Source organism: Pelecanus crispus, chromosome 7 (assembly GCF_030463565.1).
Source record: "Pelecanus crispus isolate bPelCri1 chromosome 7, bPelCri1.pri, whole genome shotgun sequence".
NCBI classification, from domain to species: domain Eukaryota; kingdom Metazoa; phylum Chordata; class Aves; order Pelecaniformes; family Pelecanidae; genus Pelecanus; species Pelecanus crispus.
The window spans coordinates 17,187,494-17,209,447 of NC_134649.1; the positions used below are offsets into that span (position 1 = coordinate 17,187,494).

Genomic DNA, 21,954 nt, shown 5'->3' on the forward strand with positions numbered 1-21,954 from the left:
CCCAGATCCCAGCATGCGTTCGGAGCTGGGATGCCTATCTGTGTCAGACTGGCAATGATAATGAGCACCTAGAGCCAGTATTTAACACTAATTCAGGGTTCAATCCTCTCAGTGGGAGTCTGCTGTAGAATACAATGGTATCAAGAATTATTTGTAAATAACGCATCAGAACACAGTTATTACTTTGCATGATTGCAATAAATGTAACTGCACTTTAAGTTCTATGCTATATTTAATAATTGAACTGAGTGAAATCTACAGTGAATCATGGGAATTCATAAGATAACTTGAAAAAATGCAACCTCCCCCTCTTGCTCTTCAGAGGAATACTTTTTTCACACAAGATGTGCTGAAGTATGTTATTAGCTATGCTGTACTCTGCTCATTTCATACACCCGATCCCTGCTTGATTTTGCAAAGATGAATGTGTTCAAATCTAAATACAATCTGTTGTCAACAATGATGTACTTAAAAAAAAAGAAAAAAGAAAAAAGACTGCTATTACAAATAAGTCCCCATGGTAACAGAAATGGTACATCATGAGGCTCTTACATATATTTATAATCTCCGCTTCTTTTCTGTGAGAATCAGTGAAAACACATCTTAGGCCCACTGCCAGGACAAAGCCCTATTACAGTCAATAGTAAACACAACTGTCAGACCTTGTCAGAGTATATATATGGAATGGAAACACATTCCCACATTTTAAGGAGGCTCCTTGCACAGATGCTCTGCCCAGAGTTAAGATGGCTCTTCTATGCTCTTTCTTCAGCAGCTTTTCTGCTGTATAGGACTTGCATCCATCTGGGAAGACCTGTGTACATTTTGAACAAACTCTGCCTTTCTTTTAAAGCAAGATAAAGTAGTAGGGGAGAAAGCAAATGCTTCTTGCAAAAGCATGTAAGATTAGTTGGTATGGAGAAACCACTGGAGTTTTTCAGACTTGCAAAATAGTGCACACATGGCACAATTAAAAAAAAAAAAAAAACCACCCACAAAACCAAACAACCCCCCTCAGAATTTCACCTGAATTAAGTCAAGGAAAGCAATCAGACTCCTCATTTCACACTCCAAACTCAGCCTTAACCCAGGTAAAATTCAAATGACATTTTTCTAATTTTTATTCTAAAGAAAAAATTAAGATATTCAAATGGCCAAAAATGAGCATCTACTCCTATCCCAGCAGCACAGAATTCTTTAGTAACATTTTAGCATTTTAACTCTAGAAGCCTTTAAAGCTTTCACAGAGCTTTAGCTAGAAGCAGAAGCATACTTGTCTGTTGTATTCAGGTTTACTTCCTCACTCTTTTGTTTCTCTCATTGTGCACCTGAACAGTGCATGGGACAGGTGAACTCCAGGCTTCAATACTTGTGCAGAACACATATCTGAAGATCCCTTTTTTTTTTAGATTTACACATAGGTCAAGCTCTACAGTCACTAAGTCTGAATTGTAACTGTGAGTAAGGTTATATCAAACCTTGTATTGAATATGTGCTGGCTCAAGTGTTAAACACAGACCAGAACTGTAGCTAGTCCAGTGCTCAGGGCATCTTTCCACCACTCACACCAGGAGATTTCCTTTCCTCCTCTCCCATTCCCTTCCTCCCAGCTGCTGCATGCTCACTAGTGTTGCCCAGGGACTTGCAGACCATCCTATTGCAGCTTCTACTACATGAAACTAGGAGCTCACCATAATGGGCTTCACTATGGCTAAAGCTTGTGCCTCTGCATAGCCTATCCCAGGACCCCTCTGCACCCAACAGCAGATGCTTGTTTCCATTGAAGGTAACACTCTGGGTTATTTCTGCTCTGTCCCTAGCCTGTCTCTTCTGCTTGTCCTTGTTACTACATGCAAACATCTGGAACTAGTGTCAGCAGATGTGGCAGTCTAAGCTGCTACACGTTGAGCTGTATAACCGTGTGCAAAGACTGCACTGCTAAGGATATTTATAGCAGTGCTGAAATCTGTAATGCTTTGTAATAGTTTCATAGCAGTACTGTAAAGTATTCATTTGGCACTGTTGCATTGTTATTTGTAGCTAGGCACCATTTTCCTTGTGCTTAATTTGCTGAAAATAATGTGCTTGTAGGTTAGAAGGAAGATTTACAAAGTCATTTTTTAAAAAGCATTTGTTGATTTTCTACTCATTTAATCACATTTATAATAATTCATTTAAAAAAACCCCAAACAATTCTGAACAATTTCACATGTTCCTAATGGAAGGGACACACTTACAAACTGTCAAGACAGAAAAATGCTCTACAAATACTAAGTATTGTATGCCGTAAGGGTAATACCCAAAAGTTAGACCTATTACAGCATAGCTGGCTAGCTTTAAGTACTGCTGGCCCTGGTTTACTCCACAGCCTAGGTAATAAAGAAAATGGCATTACACATATATACGTAGGCCAGCCTGGATGTGTGCATTTCAAAGGAAGATGACATAAGTAGATATTGCTTTGAAATAAATCTTCTGTATCTTGAACTTTAAACATTAAACTGATTAAGTAAACATTTATGAAGATAGGTCATATTTTGAAGGTGAGAAGCTGTACAGAATTGAAGTAACAGCAAGATGAGGTCTTGGCTGTCACAGACCGCTATCATCTGCTAAAGAGAGGTAGCTTGTGCTGGAATGTCTGGTTTATCCAGCATTATTTCTAGTGTGTCCCACTCCTTAATTTGTACAAGAAATAGTTCTAGTAAATATGGCCAGCCAGAGGAATCACTGAATGTAGGTTCTAAAACAAAACAAGAACAATAAATAAACAGAATGAGAGTGCGGAGTCAGACCTTAATCTCACCTGTCTCATACAAGAAACTTCACCGGATTAGCAGTGGCCCTCTCCTACAGATATTTATAGATTTGGTTATAAAATTGAGCCAATATATACAACAGTCATTAGCCCTAACACTTTGCATGGATGATTCAATGCTTTCACAAATACTCTTCAGCTGCATTCTCTTCTTCAGCTGTACATTCTAGCATAGGGTCTTGTTCAGCTCTGCTGCACCATTCACGTGATGTGAAGAGGCTGATTTTTTAAGTCAGATAGGAAACAGAGGAACCGTCACTGCATCTGGGATTGGTACTGTACTCTGTCCTTCAAGATTATGGAAAATGCTTAGGACAGCAGGTTGTGTTGGGAATATGCCAAAGATTTGCCCTACATTGTTCCTGGCGAGAGATTTAGGGGACTTCAACAAACTTTACTCACTGTATCACAAATGAAAGCAGGGGCCAGGGTGGGGGAGTGAGGAGAGGGTCTCCCTACAGGGAAACTCTGTGTGTTCCCCCTATAACTCTAAGTATTCATTTAGTTCCAGAATAGCCATTTATTGCCTTGCTCCTCTTTGAATTTACAGTCCAAAGTCAGCCTTCTTAAAAAATAAAAATGGATAGTGGCAGCAATCTGTGCCAGTCTGTGTCATCTCCAGCAATAAAACTCCACTTTCCCCAGTCAGGAGCAATGCAACAGAGCAGCTCTCTATTTCACAAAGACCTTCAGCATGTAGAGAGTATGAAGAGCAATTCATATGCCATCCATTGCAAATCTAATAAACCTAAGAGCTCAATAGAAAAGAAGTCGTCTTTTCAAATTTCACTCACATTTTGGTTTGCCTTAACATTTTAATCCTTTGATTAAAAAAAAGCTAGAAGAAATTAAATCAAAGATCAAGAAGCACACAAGTAAGGAAGACATTTTCAGGCTGGATTTCAGAGATTTAACTGCAAAACTCACCTTAATGCTACAGGAGGTATTTAGCTAAATCCCGAGCACAGCTGCAATACCTTATTCCTAAAGGTGTGAAAGAGCCAGAGAGAGTCTGAGTTGGAAGGTGAGAAAGTCACCGAGTCTGATATCATCCTAGCAGTGAAGGTGCCTCAGGGCTGAATTTGGCTTTGAAGTGGAATGTGGAAGAGAAGAAAGGGTGATGTCCTAAATGCCTTTAGCTTTCACTATGGCCACTAGCAGCATGGCGTGGCTGAGTATAAAATAATGAAGACCAACTTTTGGAAGGTTTTTAGCGCCAACAGAATCAGGGCAAATTAGCAGCTGACATAGAGGGAGCTGGCCTAAGGCAAGCACAAGCTCAAGGCCAAGACCAAGTCGTGCAGAATTGGCACACCATGCTGAGTGGGCTGTGTAGTAAAACACATCATCTCAAACCCTGTTTAAACAGTTTGCAACAGTTGCTGTAATTTTGAAGGAGTGTTGCTTGCCAGCAATAGGCTGTACCACTACAAGATTAAGTCAAAGATGTCAGAGCTCTGTTTTTATAAAAAAATCTCACTGATATGGCAAAAGTCAGAACAACAAATATGAATGTGTGTTTAAGTTTGAAGTGATCTCGAAAAAAATGCAGTGAAAAGTGAAAATATACATTTTCCATTTCTGACTTTTTATTGAATCATTTTGCACTTTTTGCATCTATTTTCAAGAAATCAGAAACATTCTGCGGCCTGTTCCTGGTGTTGAGCCTCACATGCTGGATCATGGAATATTACTGATATTATCTATGCATTGGTAATGCCTGTTTATACAGTATTTTCTGCATAATTGGAAATGTGTTCTGTAAGATGAGTCAACAACACTTTACTATGATAGAAAGGTGTATTGCTGACTACTGGATAAGTGAAGGGTAATTGCACTAAGCTATTCCTTTGAGGTGAAAGGGAAGTCAGTGTTGAAGAGGCATCAGGAGTTCAAATCTCTTTAATCTCACAAATCCAGTACACTGCCTTTTTCTTCATCTTTATGTTGCCTAAAAAACCTGTTTCACATTGACAACTCTCCATGTAACCTTTTACTCCTATGCAAAACCTCCAAACATTCCTTAATTCCATCCAAATTTGCATTCTAATTAATCTTGCCTTTTGGCAGGTGCAATTAGGTGATGCCTTAGCCTTCAGGGGTAATGAATGTGCACCCATTATGGGGCAGCCTGATGCTGCACCCTCTACTACGTTCTTAAAGATGAAGACTTGCTGCAGCTACAGCCCTCACCTATGGATGACTAGAGGTAGTCCTTGGCAAGCAGCTGCAGTTTTCATTTCAGTGTCCTTGCAGAAGCATCAGGCTGGCTTTTTTAAGGAACTGATTTTTATCCTCACCCCTGAGATAGCAAAATTCAATTCTGCCTGCACCACTAAGAAGCCTGGAGCCACTTTTAATACAAAAGGTTAGCATGAACCTTGGCACATGAGGAGAGGATAACCACAATAGTTCCCTGTGTTGACCCAGTGTTACAAAGAATGCGAGTTCACTATGGTGTTTTCAGATGGGCTCCAGGTGGGTGAAGCTGGACCACATGCTGCTCTGGCCTCTCCTGGAATTTGGCCATGCAGGGTGCTGGTGTGCAGCAGCACGATGGGCAGGAATGGAGAAGTCCAGCCTCTTCACTACTCTCTGTAAGTTTTGAGGAGCTCAGATTCATCTTGTCACTATGGCTGCATAAAGTATGGCCATAGCATCAATCTTTTGTCATTTGGCCATTTTATGAGTGCTTAACTCACCCTCCAGTCTGCTTACTCAGTACTAATGCTATAAGAATTCAAGCTTTTTCACTTTATACAGTTTAGTGAGCTCGGTGCATGACCCTAAAAAGGAAGAAGAAAACCCCAAGCTGCATGAAGCAAAAATTAAACATAACAGGGTTTTAAATGATGTGGGGAAAAAAATGTCATTAGGTGCTAGTAAATTGACATTGTGGATCAGAAGATGTTGAGAATGTTTAATGAGCAAGTGCTGAGACAATGAGATAAGAGGTAATGAACTGCTTAACCTGCTGGTTTCAGTAGGATGACATTCAAGCGAACAAAAGTGAAAATCTATATACGGAGTGCCTTACATGTCTCTCACTGGCTGCAAGCCCATTTTTAATTTCAGACTATAATTATTAACTTCAGTCTTGCTACATGGTACCAATCAGGAACCTAGCACTATCACTATAACAAGGGATGCCTTAAAATGTTTCTACAAACTCTTTATTAAGGTTCATAGTAATTGAAGCCCAGTTCAAAGAGGCATTACTTTTTCTGTAATTTAGGTGAGATTCGAACATGTAAAAAAAAAGAGTCTGGATTTGAAGCACAAGAATTACAGCTAATAGATTTTAGTCAGGACATCACTATATGCAAGTCTTCTAGGAAGTATGTGTTTCTTGCTAGGTGCTGCATGTCACTGTCTGCATGCCAGTCTATAAGTATGCAGGCTTATTTTACTTCTTTTTCTCTTGTTTTTTGCTGCATAGCTTTTCTAGTGTGGCTACTAGATGTGCTGACATCCCTTTGAAAGTCAGCAGATTACTTTCCTTACAAAGTTTATAACGTCCAGCCTAATGCCCTTCACAAAGCATCGTCAAATTTCCATGTCTTCTTTTATATATTCTGTTGAACACAGGGTAAGGGAAGGGTAATGTGAGAATCTGATACTGGGTTTCCAAAGGTCATCAGTCTGATAGACTGTTTAAATTGAAAAGACAAAACCAGAGATGGGAACTGGAAGAATGGAGACAGTGCAATTCCCTTCAAAAACTTCCAGAAATTGTTATCTCTACCTTCAGAAATGAAGGACCATTCAAGTCTTCCTGATGTCAGCTACTTTCCCTTCATTAACTACACTGCCACAAAATAATGTGATAAGCAGTTCAGTAGCAATTTGCCATCTGCCCTCACAGATCATGACTACAGTTATGAATCAAGTAGACTGAAGTAGGCTCCCACCCACCTCCCACTGCATGAATTAAACTTAACTCTTCATTAGCTGCGCTTCTTGGCCACTACTATCTGAACAGCAAGTAACCTAAAGTAGCTGGTATGGGAAAAAAACCACACAAATCCAAACAACATGATATAGTTTCTGGTCTCATTCTCTGACTAATTTTCCCAGCATCTCAGAATATATTGTGAAGACCTTTTTCTTTCCTCCTTTACAGTAGGAAGGGTTTGTAATATGAGCTGCCTTGCTTTTGTGTTCAAGGCATTTTCTGTAAGTAAGTGTTTACAAAATATTGCAGAGTGACAAAAACTGGTGAAGTACTATGAAGCATTTCAAGCCCACCATCATTATATGGGGAAGCACTGCACAACTCTCATGTAAAAAAGTGTTAATGCAGTTTGCTTTAAAGCTTTTAAAACAGTGTCAAAAAACCTCTCCTAGCCGGGAGAAACCCTGCAGGATGTCTCCTGCCCCACCTCTCACCAGCTTCACTTGGGACCACAGAGAGGGACAAACCCTCTAAAATCAGAATCTTTCCTCTAGTGATGGGTGAGTCAATCCAATAATGACTAAAATGTTGGAAGCCATTTGCTCCAACAAACACTATAAAAAAACCCCCACTATAAACCAAGTCTCAGCATGCAGCAAAGTTTTTATAGCTGAGGAGCAGTGATGGGATTTATGATTCAAACACTGATGGAACCTTAAATATAGTGATCCAAGTGGGAGTTATTTTGTTCAAATATACTCTTTCAGGCTCTAAGTGCTTAAAATAACAGAAAGAAACACCAGCAGCTCAGCACGGGCCATCTTCATCTAGGGCTCGTCTTCACTGTACGAGTTACTTTTGAGTTAATACTCTCAAGATACCCTCTTTGAGCTAGGTTTGAGTGAAAGATCACACTTCAGAATAACTCTTGGCTTTCAGAATACGTCTGCAGAGTCTCCTGCAGGCAAACCTGCGATGCCTCTGCCATGTGCCCAGATGCCTGGCAGTGTGGCAGGCAGCTGAATCATTCTGCCAGCAGCACAGCTGGATTAAAAGTCTACTGTCCCCCGCAGCTCTGCCAGTTTGACTGCTCAGTGATGGCTCTCTAGCCTGGTTCTGTGACGTGTGCTGGCTGATAGTAGAGCTCCTTTCTGGTACTCCTAAAATAGTACATCTGACTATGCTGTGGGCTCAGGGCTTCAACATAAATCCCCACGGTATATCATTAGCTTAAGCATCAGCAGCACTCCAGCTTTAGTACAATCTTTTCCTGCTACTGAAAAGGGAATTTTTGAAACATCACTATCTAAGGCTGGGGCCATTCATGCGTAGAAAGAGATCACACTGGTAATAAAATGCAAGTTTAACTCAGAATTTAACCATGCAGGAGGACACGCCATTCAGCTAATAGTCCTGAAACAAGCTTCCCACAACATAATGGATTCTGAATTGCTCTGCACCTTTAAGTAGCCAGTTATGCCTGTGCAAAGCAACACAACTACTGTCTGCTCTGCAGATAAGCCACACAGCAGTGGTGCTCTTGACTTTGCTCAGGTGCAATAGATGGACATTGCGTTATAGGAACTTGTCATGTTCATCTGGGGCAGCAGACAGAGCTTTGAGAAAATGCTATTGAACTTTTAATGGCAAGTTATCCTTGGCTGTATTTACATCTGACCTAAAAATGGCTATGATGAATAGAAACATATATAGGTTTTACATGTCCTTAATTTGCAACACTTGTCTATAGACTTTAGTTCATGGTGATATGAATGGTCTCTTAAGGATTGTTTCTTCATTCATGAATTAAATATCCCACGCAAACTGGTTTTGTTCTGCTCTAACACTATAAGCAGGTTGTTGAGGGAGGCACTAAATTAATGTTTGTATGGCTAGAGAATAACAGCTACTATTGCAAATTAATTACTGCTTTGACTGGCTGATATCTTCAGCAATGCCTTCAGCATGCTAATTCAATGCAGCCTAATAATGTATTCCTGAAACCAAAGGGTTAAAGAGACCTGTTTCCCCAGGATGCCATTTCAATGAGTTGTTCACTTGAGATACTTTTGAAAAAGGAAGGTTCATGGAGGTGATGAAGCAGAAAATAGAGAGGAAAAGTGCTGAATCACTAGCTGTGTTCTGTGCTTCTTTATATTTTTTATTTTACTTTCCATTTTAAAGGAAGGTAGGAATGTGCATTTGAGGACAGACTTTATTCATGCACAATACCCAAAATCTTTTTATTTGTTTATATGTTGTACATTTAATTGTGATTATACATGACACCTAGTAACACTGGTATACATTTACTGATGCTGCTCCTCGAAAGGCTTCACTTGCTTTAAGAATGCCATTGTAACTTTTTACTATTGTGCTGCTGTAAAATGGCTTCTATTACATGTGTCTCAGGACTTTTGTTCACTTAGAAGTCTGCCAAAAACCAGCAAAAGAGTAAAGAGTATTGACCTTTACTAAAGAGTATTATCAAAAAAACAAAGCTCTTTTTTTTTTAATGAAATGTGATTAAACCTTTTTTTTGGCCATTTTTTGTGGCCTTTAGGAACAACATTTAAGTTCAAGAGTGACAGATTTAAGTTCAGAGGTTTAGACTTACAAGCAACTGTGACAGTTGCTGCTGTACAGGTGACTGAAACTTGCTATGACACTTCCTCAGACTGTAAATGAAGCTTTGACTGGTGTTGGGACAGGGATTGTGTGTTCAGTTTGGAGAATGTGTAGTATTGACAGTATCTATAGTATATTCCATTAGCTTCACACAAGCCAGGTGGATACTGATACAGTACCTCCGCAGAAATAAGGTCACCAACGTTTTCCTGTCTCTGAGGAGTGAAGAATTAAGCTCTTTAATTAACTGCAGCATTAAGATGCCTATTGTGTCACCTGAACTTACATCAGATAGTCACAGGAGGGAGGCAAGGGTGAAGGCCTTCAAATTGGAACTGTTCCAGCCAGAAGAATTAATGTTCTGCCCTGACAACAGTTTTCTGGTAAAGTTGATAGAACATTTTTTGTATAGTTCCACTGATATCAGTGGTGCTACTTGCCTGCTAAGAAGCTACTCAATATGGCCTCAACACACATCATCTGAGCTTAGTCACACTTTCTTTGTTCAACATTTTTTCTATTACCTGCATATGTCTGGTGTGTAAGGTTAAGTAGTGAGAGGGCTGCTCCTAACAAAGGTGAAACAGGGGACCCCTACTGTAATCTGCTTTGCCTTTTGAGTTTCTTTATTGAAGAAGGAGCCCCAGGGAACAGTCTGGCAGCAGGGTACCCTCAGGAAACAGTTTGATTGACTGTGGTAATATGAAATGCATTAAAAAGTACCTGTGAAAACTTCTGTTGCAGTAAGTTTGAGGCAATGACTCCTTTTGCTTTAAAACGTACCTTAGCACAACTGGCTATTTCATAATAGTCAAATATATTTACTGGTGTTATTTTAACTGTATGGTACTAAGCTGTGGTTTGTTTTTTTCTTCTTCCTCTCCTTCTCCTTCCTCTCAGGATGAAAAGAATCAAGTATTAACAACAAACATCTGGCTACAAATGGTGAGTTTTGAAACAAAGTATGGGTTTTTTTCCCTCTTTGGTCTTTGAGTTTAATCTGGTGCGGGGTTTGAATTTTAGGAAACTTTCAAGCTTTTGTTCTATACCTTGCTACATAGTGGACAAAGCTAAGCTGAATGGAAGACTGTAAGTCTGAGATATACGTCTTGATGTTGTTTCAGGTATTTCTGAGAACTTTTAAGAATTTGAATTACTACATCTAAGTAAGTTACTAACTCATTGTAGTTGATTTAGTCACGCTAAACCCTTGATCATCATAAGACACCAGTGTCCTAAGAATCTCAGGGAGAGTAACTGTAGGTGCAAGTGCCTTATCATGCATTTTAATGAATCCATTATGCTGTGGTAAATCATTTGATTGTGAAAGAGAACGATACGTGCAAGAAATGCATTTCATCTGTAATAGCTGTTCTGATCAGCACTCTGGAAATTGCCAGATGGTTCTTCTGATACAGGGGAAAAATTGTTCCAAAGAGGTTCATTATCTCCTGAGAGCTGCTGCTACTGTCCTAAGGGAATGTCTTTGCCATCCTACTTGCTTTGCTGTCTATCTCCTTAAGAAACTGCAAGAGCGTTTTAACTGAAATGGCCTTGCTGTTCCCATGTTGTTCCAAATGTTGTTGTTTAAACATAGGTCATCATCAGAAGTTAACTGTGAAGATGAGAGGTTTTTCGTGTTACTTCTCCAAATTCTGTATCTCGGTTACGTGACTAAAATGGGTATTGGAACATCAGTTCAGTTTCCTAATGTTCAGCTGGGAACAGTATACTTTTTCCTGTTTTCCCAGTTTGTTGTGCCCACATAAGGTGTTTATTTTTCAAACAGTAGCTTTATTTTACCTTTCGTTGCAACGTTTAGTTGCTATAGTTGTCACAGAATTTCACATCCTCTCTTATTACTTAACCATAACTATTACCACCAGCAGAGAAATTTGTCCCCATTAAATCATGGCAGGCATTGCTAGGCAGGAGTAAGTTTCACTCACTTTTTAGTAAACAGAACAGATAACAGAATATTCAAGAACTTCGTGAGAGTATTTTGAATTTCTTTTCTCTATAAGGTTAACTAGTGAGAGAGCTGCTCCTAAGCAAAGGAGCCTACATGGATTTATTCTGACTTGATTGGCTATTTTTTTGCATTAGTTTAATACTAAGACTTGGAATTCACAAGATGCTTCTTACCATGCTCACTGCTGTGGGCTCCTAATGCTTCCACAAAACATTTCTACCATAAGTTTGTGCTTTACAAAGACGGGGTGATATGAGGAGCTTTCTCCATACTATAGCAGCTAGGATGAGAATTTGCCATTAGTTTAATTCCCACCTGTACTGCAGAAACTGAACTGTTTTGGGTTAAGTAAAGGTTTACAGAAGAGCTTTATTATTCAAGATAAGCATGCTGCTTCTATTAAATCATGGCAGGCATTGCTAGGCAGCTGTAAGTTTCACTCACTTTTTAGTAAATGGAACAGATAATAGAATATTCAAGAACTTTGTGAGAGTATTTTGAATTTCTTTTATCTGTAAGGTTAACTAGCAAGAGAGCTGCAGAAACTTTACACCTTTCAGTTTCTTTAACCAGCTCATTTAGTTTAAATGTATTCTTTTTTCTTTTATTGTAACACTTTTTATAGAGCACCTCTCTTGCACTGTGGTAGGTCTTAGGAAACAAATGAAAGACTATTTTGATGACCTACAAAGGATAGCATGGCTATTCCATTTATTCACAAAGAAAAGTTGACATGGAAGAAGCATTCAGCTCATGTTATTTTACAAGCTTGTTGTACAAGTAAGATTAAAACTGTGAAATACAATATTGTCGTGGTTTAGCCCCAGCCAGCAACTAAGCACCACGCAGCTGCTCACTCACTCCCCTTACCCCGATGGGATGGGGGAGAGAATTGGAGGAGTAAGAGTGAGAAACACTCCTGGGTTGAGATAAGAACAGTTTAATAATTGAAATAAAGTAAAATAGTAATGCTAATAGTAGCAGTATAATAATGATAATAATAATAATGATACACGAAGCAAGTGATGCACAATGCAATTGCTCACCACCCACCGACCGATATCCAGACAGTTCCCGAGCAGCGATCGCTGCTCCCTGGCCAACTCCCCCCAGTTTATATACTGAGCATGACGTCATATGGTATGGAATAGCCCTTTGGTCAGTTTGGATCAACTATTCTGGCTGTGCCCCCTCCCAGTTTCTTGTGCGCCTGGCAGAGCATGGGAAGCTGAAAAGTCCTTGACTAGCATAAGCAGTACTCAGCAACAACTAAAAACATCAGTGTGTTATCAACACTATTCTCCTACTAAATCCAAAACACAGCACTGTGCCTGCTACTAGGAAGAAAATTAACTCTATCCCAGCTGAAACCAGGACAAATATGTTAAGAAGTTATCGCTTATTTTCCTTCTCTTTTATCCCACAGCATCCTTATCCTTTTCAAGATTGTTCCCCCCTGCCCAAGGAAATTCCTGATTCTTTTATATATTCTGTATTTCTTTTGATTTATTCACCTTAGCACATACTGTACATGGAGCATGTTAAGACTGCAATGAGCAGATCGCTTGATTACTACAAAAAATGTAGCCATTCCTCATGGCCTGTGTACACATTAAAAAAAAAAGAAATGTGTTTGCGTATTAACTGTCTATTAATGGTATGCTAGACAGATTCAATGCATGCATAAGGCAAACATATGTCGTTTTATTATGCTAAATGTTCTGAAGTAAGTTTTTCCCTGAATTTCCCTCTCCACTCCCTTTCTTGAGAGAGAGATAAATGTGTATAATCAGATGTATCTTAAATATATTTTATCTAATCATCACTCAAATGCTCAAACACAAAAACTAACCTGGGAGAAAGGGAAATATAAATCTAGTATTTATACGTGCAGACTCTTTGATCCTGACCACTACTATCTCCATGGCAATACTGTTCTGTATCAAAATCTTAAACTTGATTTAAGTTACAGGAGGAGCCTTGCCTAGTCACACAAATTAATACTAACCCAGGTACCCTGAGCTGTTTGCTATTTTAATCCACATCAAATGTACTTCAGCTACAGCGGAGATTGTAGCTCCGAAGTTAAAACAAAATGAGGCAGCTCCTGTCCAGCTGGATGGGTAAGCACTTTGTACACATTGCTAAACAGAACAACTGTACAATCTGCTTAACATCTCTAATACAGACTTTAATATTAAGTTTTCTATCACCCTTTGCCCGTCTTTGCATCATTCATTGTCACCCGATGCTACATCGTATCGGCCATGATATCTCCTAAAAGAAGTTAGAATAGGAAATTATTGGATATATTGATAGAAATTATTGTAATGCAATTCAGATGGAAATGAACAGGAGAGCTTGCTGCACGCAACCAAGCTGGCAGGCAGCGAGCTTTGCAGCAGCTGCCTGCCGCCTGCCAGTCCCAGCCGTGCAACTGCTACGCAGGAAGTGACCTGTTCTGTCAGCTCCTGAAAATGAGTCACCTAAAGCCAACAAGAGCCCACAGGTTTAAATGCCTCAAAACCACACATTGTATTTGTTGACATTGCTGGACTTTGTAAAAAATAGAAGTGTCACGAGGATCTCGGTATTTCTACATTCCAAAAAGATGAGGTGGTAAAAAATACAGTGACATTTGTCTATTAGGAAGTTCATTAGTACAATTTGCTGTAAAAATTTATGTAAAATTTCTGTAAGAAAAATATGAGAAGCAGTTGATCAGCTTATAGAAGCTGTGTATAGATGAGCGTGAGCAATATGTATAGTTTAATTAGAGAACCATGAATGGAGCAGGCAGTGTAAAGAAAAAAACAATGAACAGAGCCAATCAGATATTCTGATTTAAGATATCTGTAAAAAACTATTATCTCTAAAGCAAAAGGAAAAAGCAAGGCACAACTCAGATCATTTGTCCAGGTGACAAGGCACTACAAATTCATAGTAAAAAATGAATGAAATAAATATGGAAGCAGAGGCCAAGAAAACTGTATAGTAAAAGCTTTACAAAAGATGTGTGATGAATGCTATTAGATGTGTAGCATGCAGCAAAATGGTCACTTACACTGTTCTAGAGGTACAAGAATGAATTTGAAAACCTGCAGCATGAGGCTAACTGGGGACTTGTTTGGTGTATCAAACTGAAACTTGCCTGTGACAGTAATGCAAGGGATTATATAGAACACTTTGATGTGAATATCCCATGAGAATACCCCACGATCAATAACATTACCTCCACAATACCCACCGGAAATTTTTTCTGACCTAATGTCTGTCAAAGATTTTGACAAGGGCTACTAGGCTGTTGAAGAGATGAGCATTGTACATTTACTCACCCATTTCAAAGTTTACATTTAAAAGACTAACATTTGGCATTGCGACAACGCTGTAAATCTGGAGAAGTTTTCACTGTAAGTTATGTGATGCCTACAGCTATGTGAAATTGATGTAAATAACATAATAAGGGGATAGAGAGAGGGGCAATATAATGAAGCATAGAAATTATAAGAAAAAATAAATGTTGTGAACCAAAATAAACTTTATGTCTTATTTATACCTTTGGCGCACAACAGTAACCACCCTTGTATCCTGACAAGTCATCTGCTTAGTAAGGGGTGAAGTGCAACCTCAGTAGCTCATGCTAGCGTATCTCAGGAGGCCAGGACATAACCAGCTTGGTAGAGCTGTCACGGTGCTCAGCTGCCTGCAGTTTGGGGCAGTGCTTTTGTTTAGGAATCTGCATGACCGTATGTTTCAATGCCAGTATCTGGGATTTGGCAACGCTAAACAGATCACGCCCCTGTTGGTTTGACTGTGACAGACTCCCTGCCTATACTGGCAGTCAAGGATGGGTTGAGAGGAGCATGGATGGCTCCCGGGGCGGATGCCTCCAGTGCAGTAAGTGCCAGCCAGGAAGGAATCTTGTGGGACAGCGCAGTGCTGCTGAGCATCTGCCACCAAGGTTGCCTAACTTCAGGCCACACGAGCTGCTAAGGCCTTCTATGCTAGTATTAACTGTTCTGCCATTTCAGTTGCTTTCCCTGTGAGCAGTGACTGTTGGCTGCTCTACCTCACACCTCTAATCAAGTTATTACAACCTGAGAATTTCCAACAACAGAAAACAACATTGTCTATGAAGATAAATGTAACTGAAGTTAATGTACGAATTGTAAAAGAAAATCTGTTCTGTCCCAAATTGGCAACTGAGACAGCATGTGTGATAAAATACAAGCACCCCAAATCTTCTTTTATAGGCTGTTATGTGCACTGCAGTGTGAACTGAAAATGAGATTTTTATGCTTTCCATGGAGCCCTAGGTGGCCTAATTCACCCTTTCCAAACATTTCACTGCCTGAAGCTAAATAGTATCGCTTTAACAAGAGAATACCTGTTGTTTCAGGCTATCCAGTCCCCAGAGAACTACAGTAAACCAGTGGATGAGACAACCTAATTTACTTTTTGTATTTATGTCTTAGTACTGGACAGATCATTATCTACAGTGGAACGTGTCTGAATACCCGGGAGTGAAGAATGTCCGTTTTCCCGATGGACTGATTTGGAAGCCAGATATTCTTCTCTATAACAGGTAGACACACTTTTTTCATGTGGGGAAGGAAAGAAGATCATAGAATTATAGAATCACAGAACAGCCCAGGTTGGAAGGGACCTCAAAAGATCAACTGGTCCAACCTTTCATAGGAAAGGGGGCCTAGATGAGATTATCTAACACCCTGTTCAGTCGCAAAGATAAGGCAAGGCAAATGACAGAATCATTTCATCAAAATGCCTAGGTTTTGAAATACTCTTCCAAAACTTTCTAGGTTTTTGCAATACTGGAAAATTACCAGTCTCCTGTTTACACAACAGATGATCATATTCGCAAATACTTCATAAACAATGACATCCTCCCTAGCACCAATTCTAGCTAGGTTTTGTGAGATGATTAGAAAACTAAACATTTCTGGCTGTGTTTAATGGCACAGGTAGTGATAATTTCCTCTTAAATTATTTGTTTGGTCTAAATGTTTACCGGTGAATTAAAATCTGACTTTTGACTGCTTGTCTACTTTTAGTTTGGGTTTCACTAGAGGCCAGTAAGTATATTTGCATTTTCCCATGTCCAGTTTTGGTGTCACTCTTTCTTCCTGCTACAAAAATAGCTAGAATATTTGGCCCTCTCCTCTTCAAACTATCTGTTCTGAGTTGGGCTTATTTCAGGTACAGACAGATTGCCATCAATCCACTGCAGAACCTTTGGCTGACACTGAGAGATTCTTTGGCTGCACCATTATATGGTAGTTCCCATTGTGGGATTTATTTAATTTAAAAAGACAAAGCACTGAGAGCTGTCTGCTCTTTAACAACTTGCCTTTTTCTGCAGTTGTGGGCTTGTGTGCTGTTCCCCAGGTACTGGAAAGACCTTACATCTGCTTTGTACATGTTTGACTGGCTCTTTTTTGGTAGCCAGGACATGTTGTTATTTTTTTGCCCGTGCAGATGACATGAACCTTTTGTCTTCCTGATGGCTTTTTTCCTGTATTTCTCTGTCATATGTCTACTGAGAAGACAACCCTGCTGTGCTTATCAACCTGATTCCCCCTCCCACTTCAGGAGGTGCTTTTTGTTGCAACAATACCTAGAGAATAGCCGTACCCAATATGTCAGCTGCAGTTATGCTCCCTTTTGCCATTTGATGATCACCGTTATGATCAATGTCACTGTCACAGGTGTTGTTGAATTGTAATGATGTGATAAGAGCATCCAGTGACAGCATTTGTCAGCCACTCAGTACTTCTCTCTACTGCTTTGTTTACAGCACTCTGCAGTGCTTCTCTCAGAGATACAATTAATACTAAATTATTTGAGGTGATCTCCACTAGAGTTCACCATACTTATGGTAACTGCCTGTCAAGATTACTTCTTGTGTCTGGTTTAAGCATGACAATTAGCACTTCAGTTGTCCATACACCAGCCTAAAAAACCTTTCAGATGCTCTGTACACCAAATGCAACAGCATGCAACCTGGACGGGTATTTTTTGCAATATTAATCTTGCTTAATGTATTTTTCAATGCAAATTTGTTCTCTTGAGCATTTATTCCTAGCTAACTTGATTCCGTAAAAGACAGCATTCTTGGGAGAATCTGACAAATTGCACATTCATTTCTATTCTTCTACTGAATAACACATTGTGTATGCCATAAAATTGGTACTCTACAACAGCAGTTTAGAGGTTCCCAAAAGAATGAATTACGACAATATTCTTCATCCCATATATCACATACCTGAGAGAGACTTTCAGTGTGTCTGAGGATTTATGCTTCAATATTTAAGTAAGTATATCCAAAATGAGAGGGTAATTTTTTTAGAAATTAGTAATATTAATACATATGTGCTAACTGTAGCTGAAGCGCGTTATAGAACGAGAAGGGCAATTTAATAACATGGAAAACTGAAAACACTAGTTTTCTGTTAATATAGGGTTTTGAATCTTGGGATTGTTAACTATGGCACGGTCATGAAGTAATTATTCTACAGTGTTTCTATTTTGAACACATACTTAATCCAAAATCTTATTCAGAGTTGAGTCAGAAAGCAAAGCTATTTAAAACAAAATATTATTCCTGTATGAAATTGCATTGGGAATGCTATGATGTTCTCTTATAGTGACATGGTATTTTGAGATAGATGCTTTCAATTTCTATACACTTCATTAGGGACATGCATCTGCAGTTACAAGGAAATTAATAAACTCTAAATTAATTTTTCATTTTAATGAATGCATGTTTCACTATGTCTTGTGTCCTTAAACATCTTTCTGCAGCCTAGTACAGAGAAAATTGTGGCAGCTGTATTAAATTGTACAACCAGTCTATTGTGAAGAGAGCAAGGACAGTTCATCTGTAGTTTTTCCAAGGGAAGAAAATCTTAGCCTATGTACAAATTCCAGGATTGACTGACTGTGTTAGTGTCATGTGTGGCTCTCTTCCATTTTGTTAGTTTTACTAGACTTAATAAAAGTGCTCATTTCTGGTGGTATTATTTTCCAAATGGCTTCACAGTGTTCAGTACTTCATGGAATAACAAAAATTCTGGGAGTTATGTCTCATTTTAACAGTTTCATTTTTGCAGTTTTATAAACCTGACATTCTTCAGATAGGTCCCAGTGGGATTATATCTGCTAGGTATAGCTTTGTCATCTCAATGTACTGCAGTCAATATCTGCTTTTGAGGGGTTATACCCTGAAGAAGAAATGTAGCAGAAATGGTTTTCTATCATTACATTTGAGTGCAAAGTCTCATGAAGCAAAGGGTTATCTACTTGGTACATTCCCAATTGAAGCACTGCATTTCACAATTAGAAGTGTAGTGTAGGAAAGCACATATGCTCCTTTTTCAGAAAAAAGAATTTCGTATTTGAGTCTGAGTACCTCTCGATATTCTTTTAAGAATGTGTCTTATGAAAGGCAAAGTCACATGGCAATGAAACCTAGGTTCCTTGATCACTTGTGTCCTTTTGAAAATTTTATTTTTGCCAATTACCAGAAACAGCAGCAAGGTCTTAGAAGAAACCCTCTGGTGCTTACCTGCCCTCTGCTCGAGGGGAAGAGAACAGAATCTAGCCTAGGAGGCCAAGAATTTTATTTCTAGTCATTAATTTCCACTTTACAAGTAATTTGTGTGGCATGGATATTTTTACATCCTATATTTGACTATTTGTTTAAGTTTCATCATGTAGCCCTTATTAATTTCATGTCAAAGCAATTACTTGTCTATGTCTAATATAGAAACATATTGCAGGACTTTAAGTCTGGCTTTCTGAGGAAACAAGACTTAGGCATGCGTGTGCCTACACACCTGTGTGAATATATGTGTTTGCATGTGATCTTTCTTGCTGCCCCTTTCCCCAATATCCTCTGAATCCATTTCTGCCAAATTTAGCAGTGCAATCAGTAGAGATCTTAGGAGTACCAGTTTCTTACAAATGTCATGAAAACAGGCAGCCAAGATGAGAAGGGAGAACAATTAGTGCTCCAACTGGAAGAGAAGCTGCAACATGAACTCTGAGAATCCAGCCACGAGCTGTGAAGGTGGAGAACGGCCTACGTTAGTTCAACTGCCTTAGAATTGAATTGCCTTTTCCCCTCAAAGTTCTAGAATCCATTCATGCTGTGTACACAATATTTAGACTTTTCCGCTTGTCTTCAGAGTTCAAATTAAATAGTTGCAAAGATTTTTCAATACTGTGAGCCTTCTGCTCACCACAGGAAAAAGTGCAACTCCAGATGGGCAAGTAATTATTTGGATTTAGTTTTTTCTTGTCTGCATATTTCACAGACCAGTCCAGGTATTTTTAAAATGTAACGTCTTCAAATACATAAGGGGAAAATAAAATGCAAAGTAAAAATGACTAAGATAATGATTACTTTATTTTAGCTTCTGAGATACAAAATTTGCATCAGAATAGATGAAATATTGAAGTCTTCTTTTTTAAAAAAGAATATTTCAATATGGGTTTTCCTGCTGGAAAAATATACCATTTATTATACTTCATTTTCTGCTAGAATTATGAATATTTCACTTTCTCTCCATCTCAGATTCTTACTGTATTTTTCAGATGATGTTTTAGAAGGTGATTAGAAAATTGTGAGATACTAGACCACTAATAGGCAAAGAGACATCAGAGACTTGTCATGTTCAAATCATCCTAGAGGCAACACAATTTTTTAGATCAATGACAGCACAGACTGCAGCAGGAAGGCAGACCCTGAGGCTCGTGCGACCTCCTTTGCCCTGCCCCAGAGCAGCTGGCACTGTATTTGCCTTGTATGCCAACCCATCCCCACAAGGTGACTGTTTGGAAACTACAAACAATACAACAAAGTACAGTAGCCTATGTCTCATTTTGCTTATCCCCTGCACAAATGAAAGCCCAAGAAAGCAGCCTATATCTATAATCAGGGCCAACAGCCATCAGACGTGAACTCAACACAGCAGTTCCTGAAATAACTTTGAGATGCAAAGATCATTCACTGCTAGTACCTTCCCAGTACATTCTGTGCAATTTAATCTAGGCACCAATTTCAATAACTATGACAATTTCTCAAGTACCTAGGTCCCAGACTTTAAAGGATGTATAGATCAGAATCTGTAACACCTTACCACAAAGACCTGCAGTAGTAAATGGGAACTGTGAACTAGGGCACAATACTATATGAGTCTATATCCATTGCAATGCTAAGTAATCTAAACGTCTTTGTTAGAGTGATTTCAATCAGCAAACTTACTAAACTATTCATAGGAAAGAGTCTTTATTTAATCATCTAAATATTTGAAAATAGGTTGTTTCCCATATAGAAGTTCTTAAAATTTTATTGCGTAGTAAATTCCTGGGTCATAGTGTCAGATGTAGTTGAGATACTCCTTGGCAGCAGCTGCCAATTCATAATTTGAAGCACTCTCCAAGTAACATTATGATTCTTTTCTAGAGACTTGTAGGAAAGGCTCACCAGGGTGGTCCTGGCCAGCACCACTACACTGACACCTGTAATAGGGTTTCTTTTTTTTTTTTTTTCTGAACCCAGTTTGTATCTTCTGAAGTAGATAATGAAGGCCGGAGCTGCATTAAACAGTCTTATGTATGATGTAGTAATAATGTTCACCCATGCAAAGGGGTAGGATGAGACACTGGAGTATCCATCTCCTCAGTATTCCTTAGCTGCTGTTAACGTACAGAGCAAGAGAACAGATTTCCCTGTACAGTTGCTTGAGAAGTTTTTAAAAAGTGCTTACTTTCCAAATGGAAATCAATAGAGCCAAGGCACTGTAATGAATGTAGTGGAATAGGTGAGCAGCGAGAATGAGGTGGCTCACCTTCACTTACAGTTGTTAATCAGCAACAAATCCAATAGTGTCAGGCCAGCAACAGGAGAAAAGCTGTCAAGTTTTTGCAGAGAAATAATCCTTTTATGAAAAATGGATTCATCTCAAATATTCTTCAGCCAGTCAAAGAACATATAACCCATTTTGTTTTTTCCCTATTCTAGTGCTGATGAAAGATTTGATGCTACATTTCACACTAATGTTTTAGTCAATTCTTCAGGACATTGCCAATATCTGCCACCAGGTAGGCTGTTTTCATGTCATAAATTTTGATAACTCAGACTACTTATGTATGCTGTGCTTTCAAATTTGACAACAATTCTCTGATATTTTATTTATCTAGCCAGCATAATCTGATAGATTTAAGCCTAGATGCATCATGAATTACACGGTTAACACTTCTGTATGAAAACCACCATACAAGATACATTTTTTTATGGCAATTATGTAAATTCTTCTGTCATAATGCACTATTTCAGAAGTGTGGAAGTATAAAAGAAGATAAAAAATAAAAGCCCTTAATATAAACCGACATTGTTTATTAAAGCCATGGTAATGCCTCTTAATAAAAATATATTTCATTCAATTCTGAAAGCTGCTAAATGACTGGGTCTGACTCAACAAGTGAAAACTAAGCAGCTAGCTTTCCTGAATAAATCAAGATCATGTATATCTAGAAAGACAGCAAATAATCTTTCAGGTTTTCTTATTTTATTCAGTAAAAGAAATAGGAGAAACAGATTGCATATTCTGCTTTATT

At 38.8% G+C, this 21,954-nt stretch overlaps 1 protein-coding gene across 1 annotated transcript in view; it reads left to right on the top strand.

The window, feature by feature from the left end:
* CHRFAM7A (CHRNA7 (exons 5-10) and FAM7A (exons A-E) fusion) overlaps nucleotides 1-21,954 on the top strand; it is a 41,315-nt gene that overhangs the window by 13,514 nt on the left and 5,847 nt on the right. The window contains exons 3-5 of the mRNA XM_075714310.1: nucleotides 10,242-10,286; nucleotides 15,789-15,898; nucleotides 21,359-21,438. Coding sequence (XP_075570425.1) covers nucleotides 10,242-10,286; nucleotides 15,789-15,898; nucleotides 21,359-21,438 — 235 coding nt within the window. The remainder of the gene's footprint in view (nucleotides 1-10,241; nucleotides 10,287-15,788; nucleotides 15,899-21,358; nucleotides 21,439-21,954) is intronic.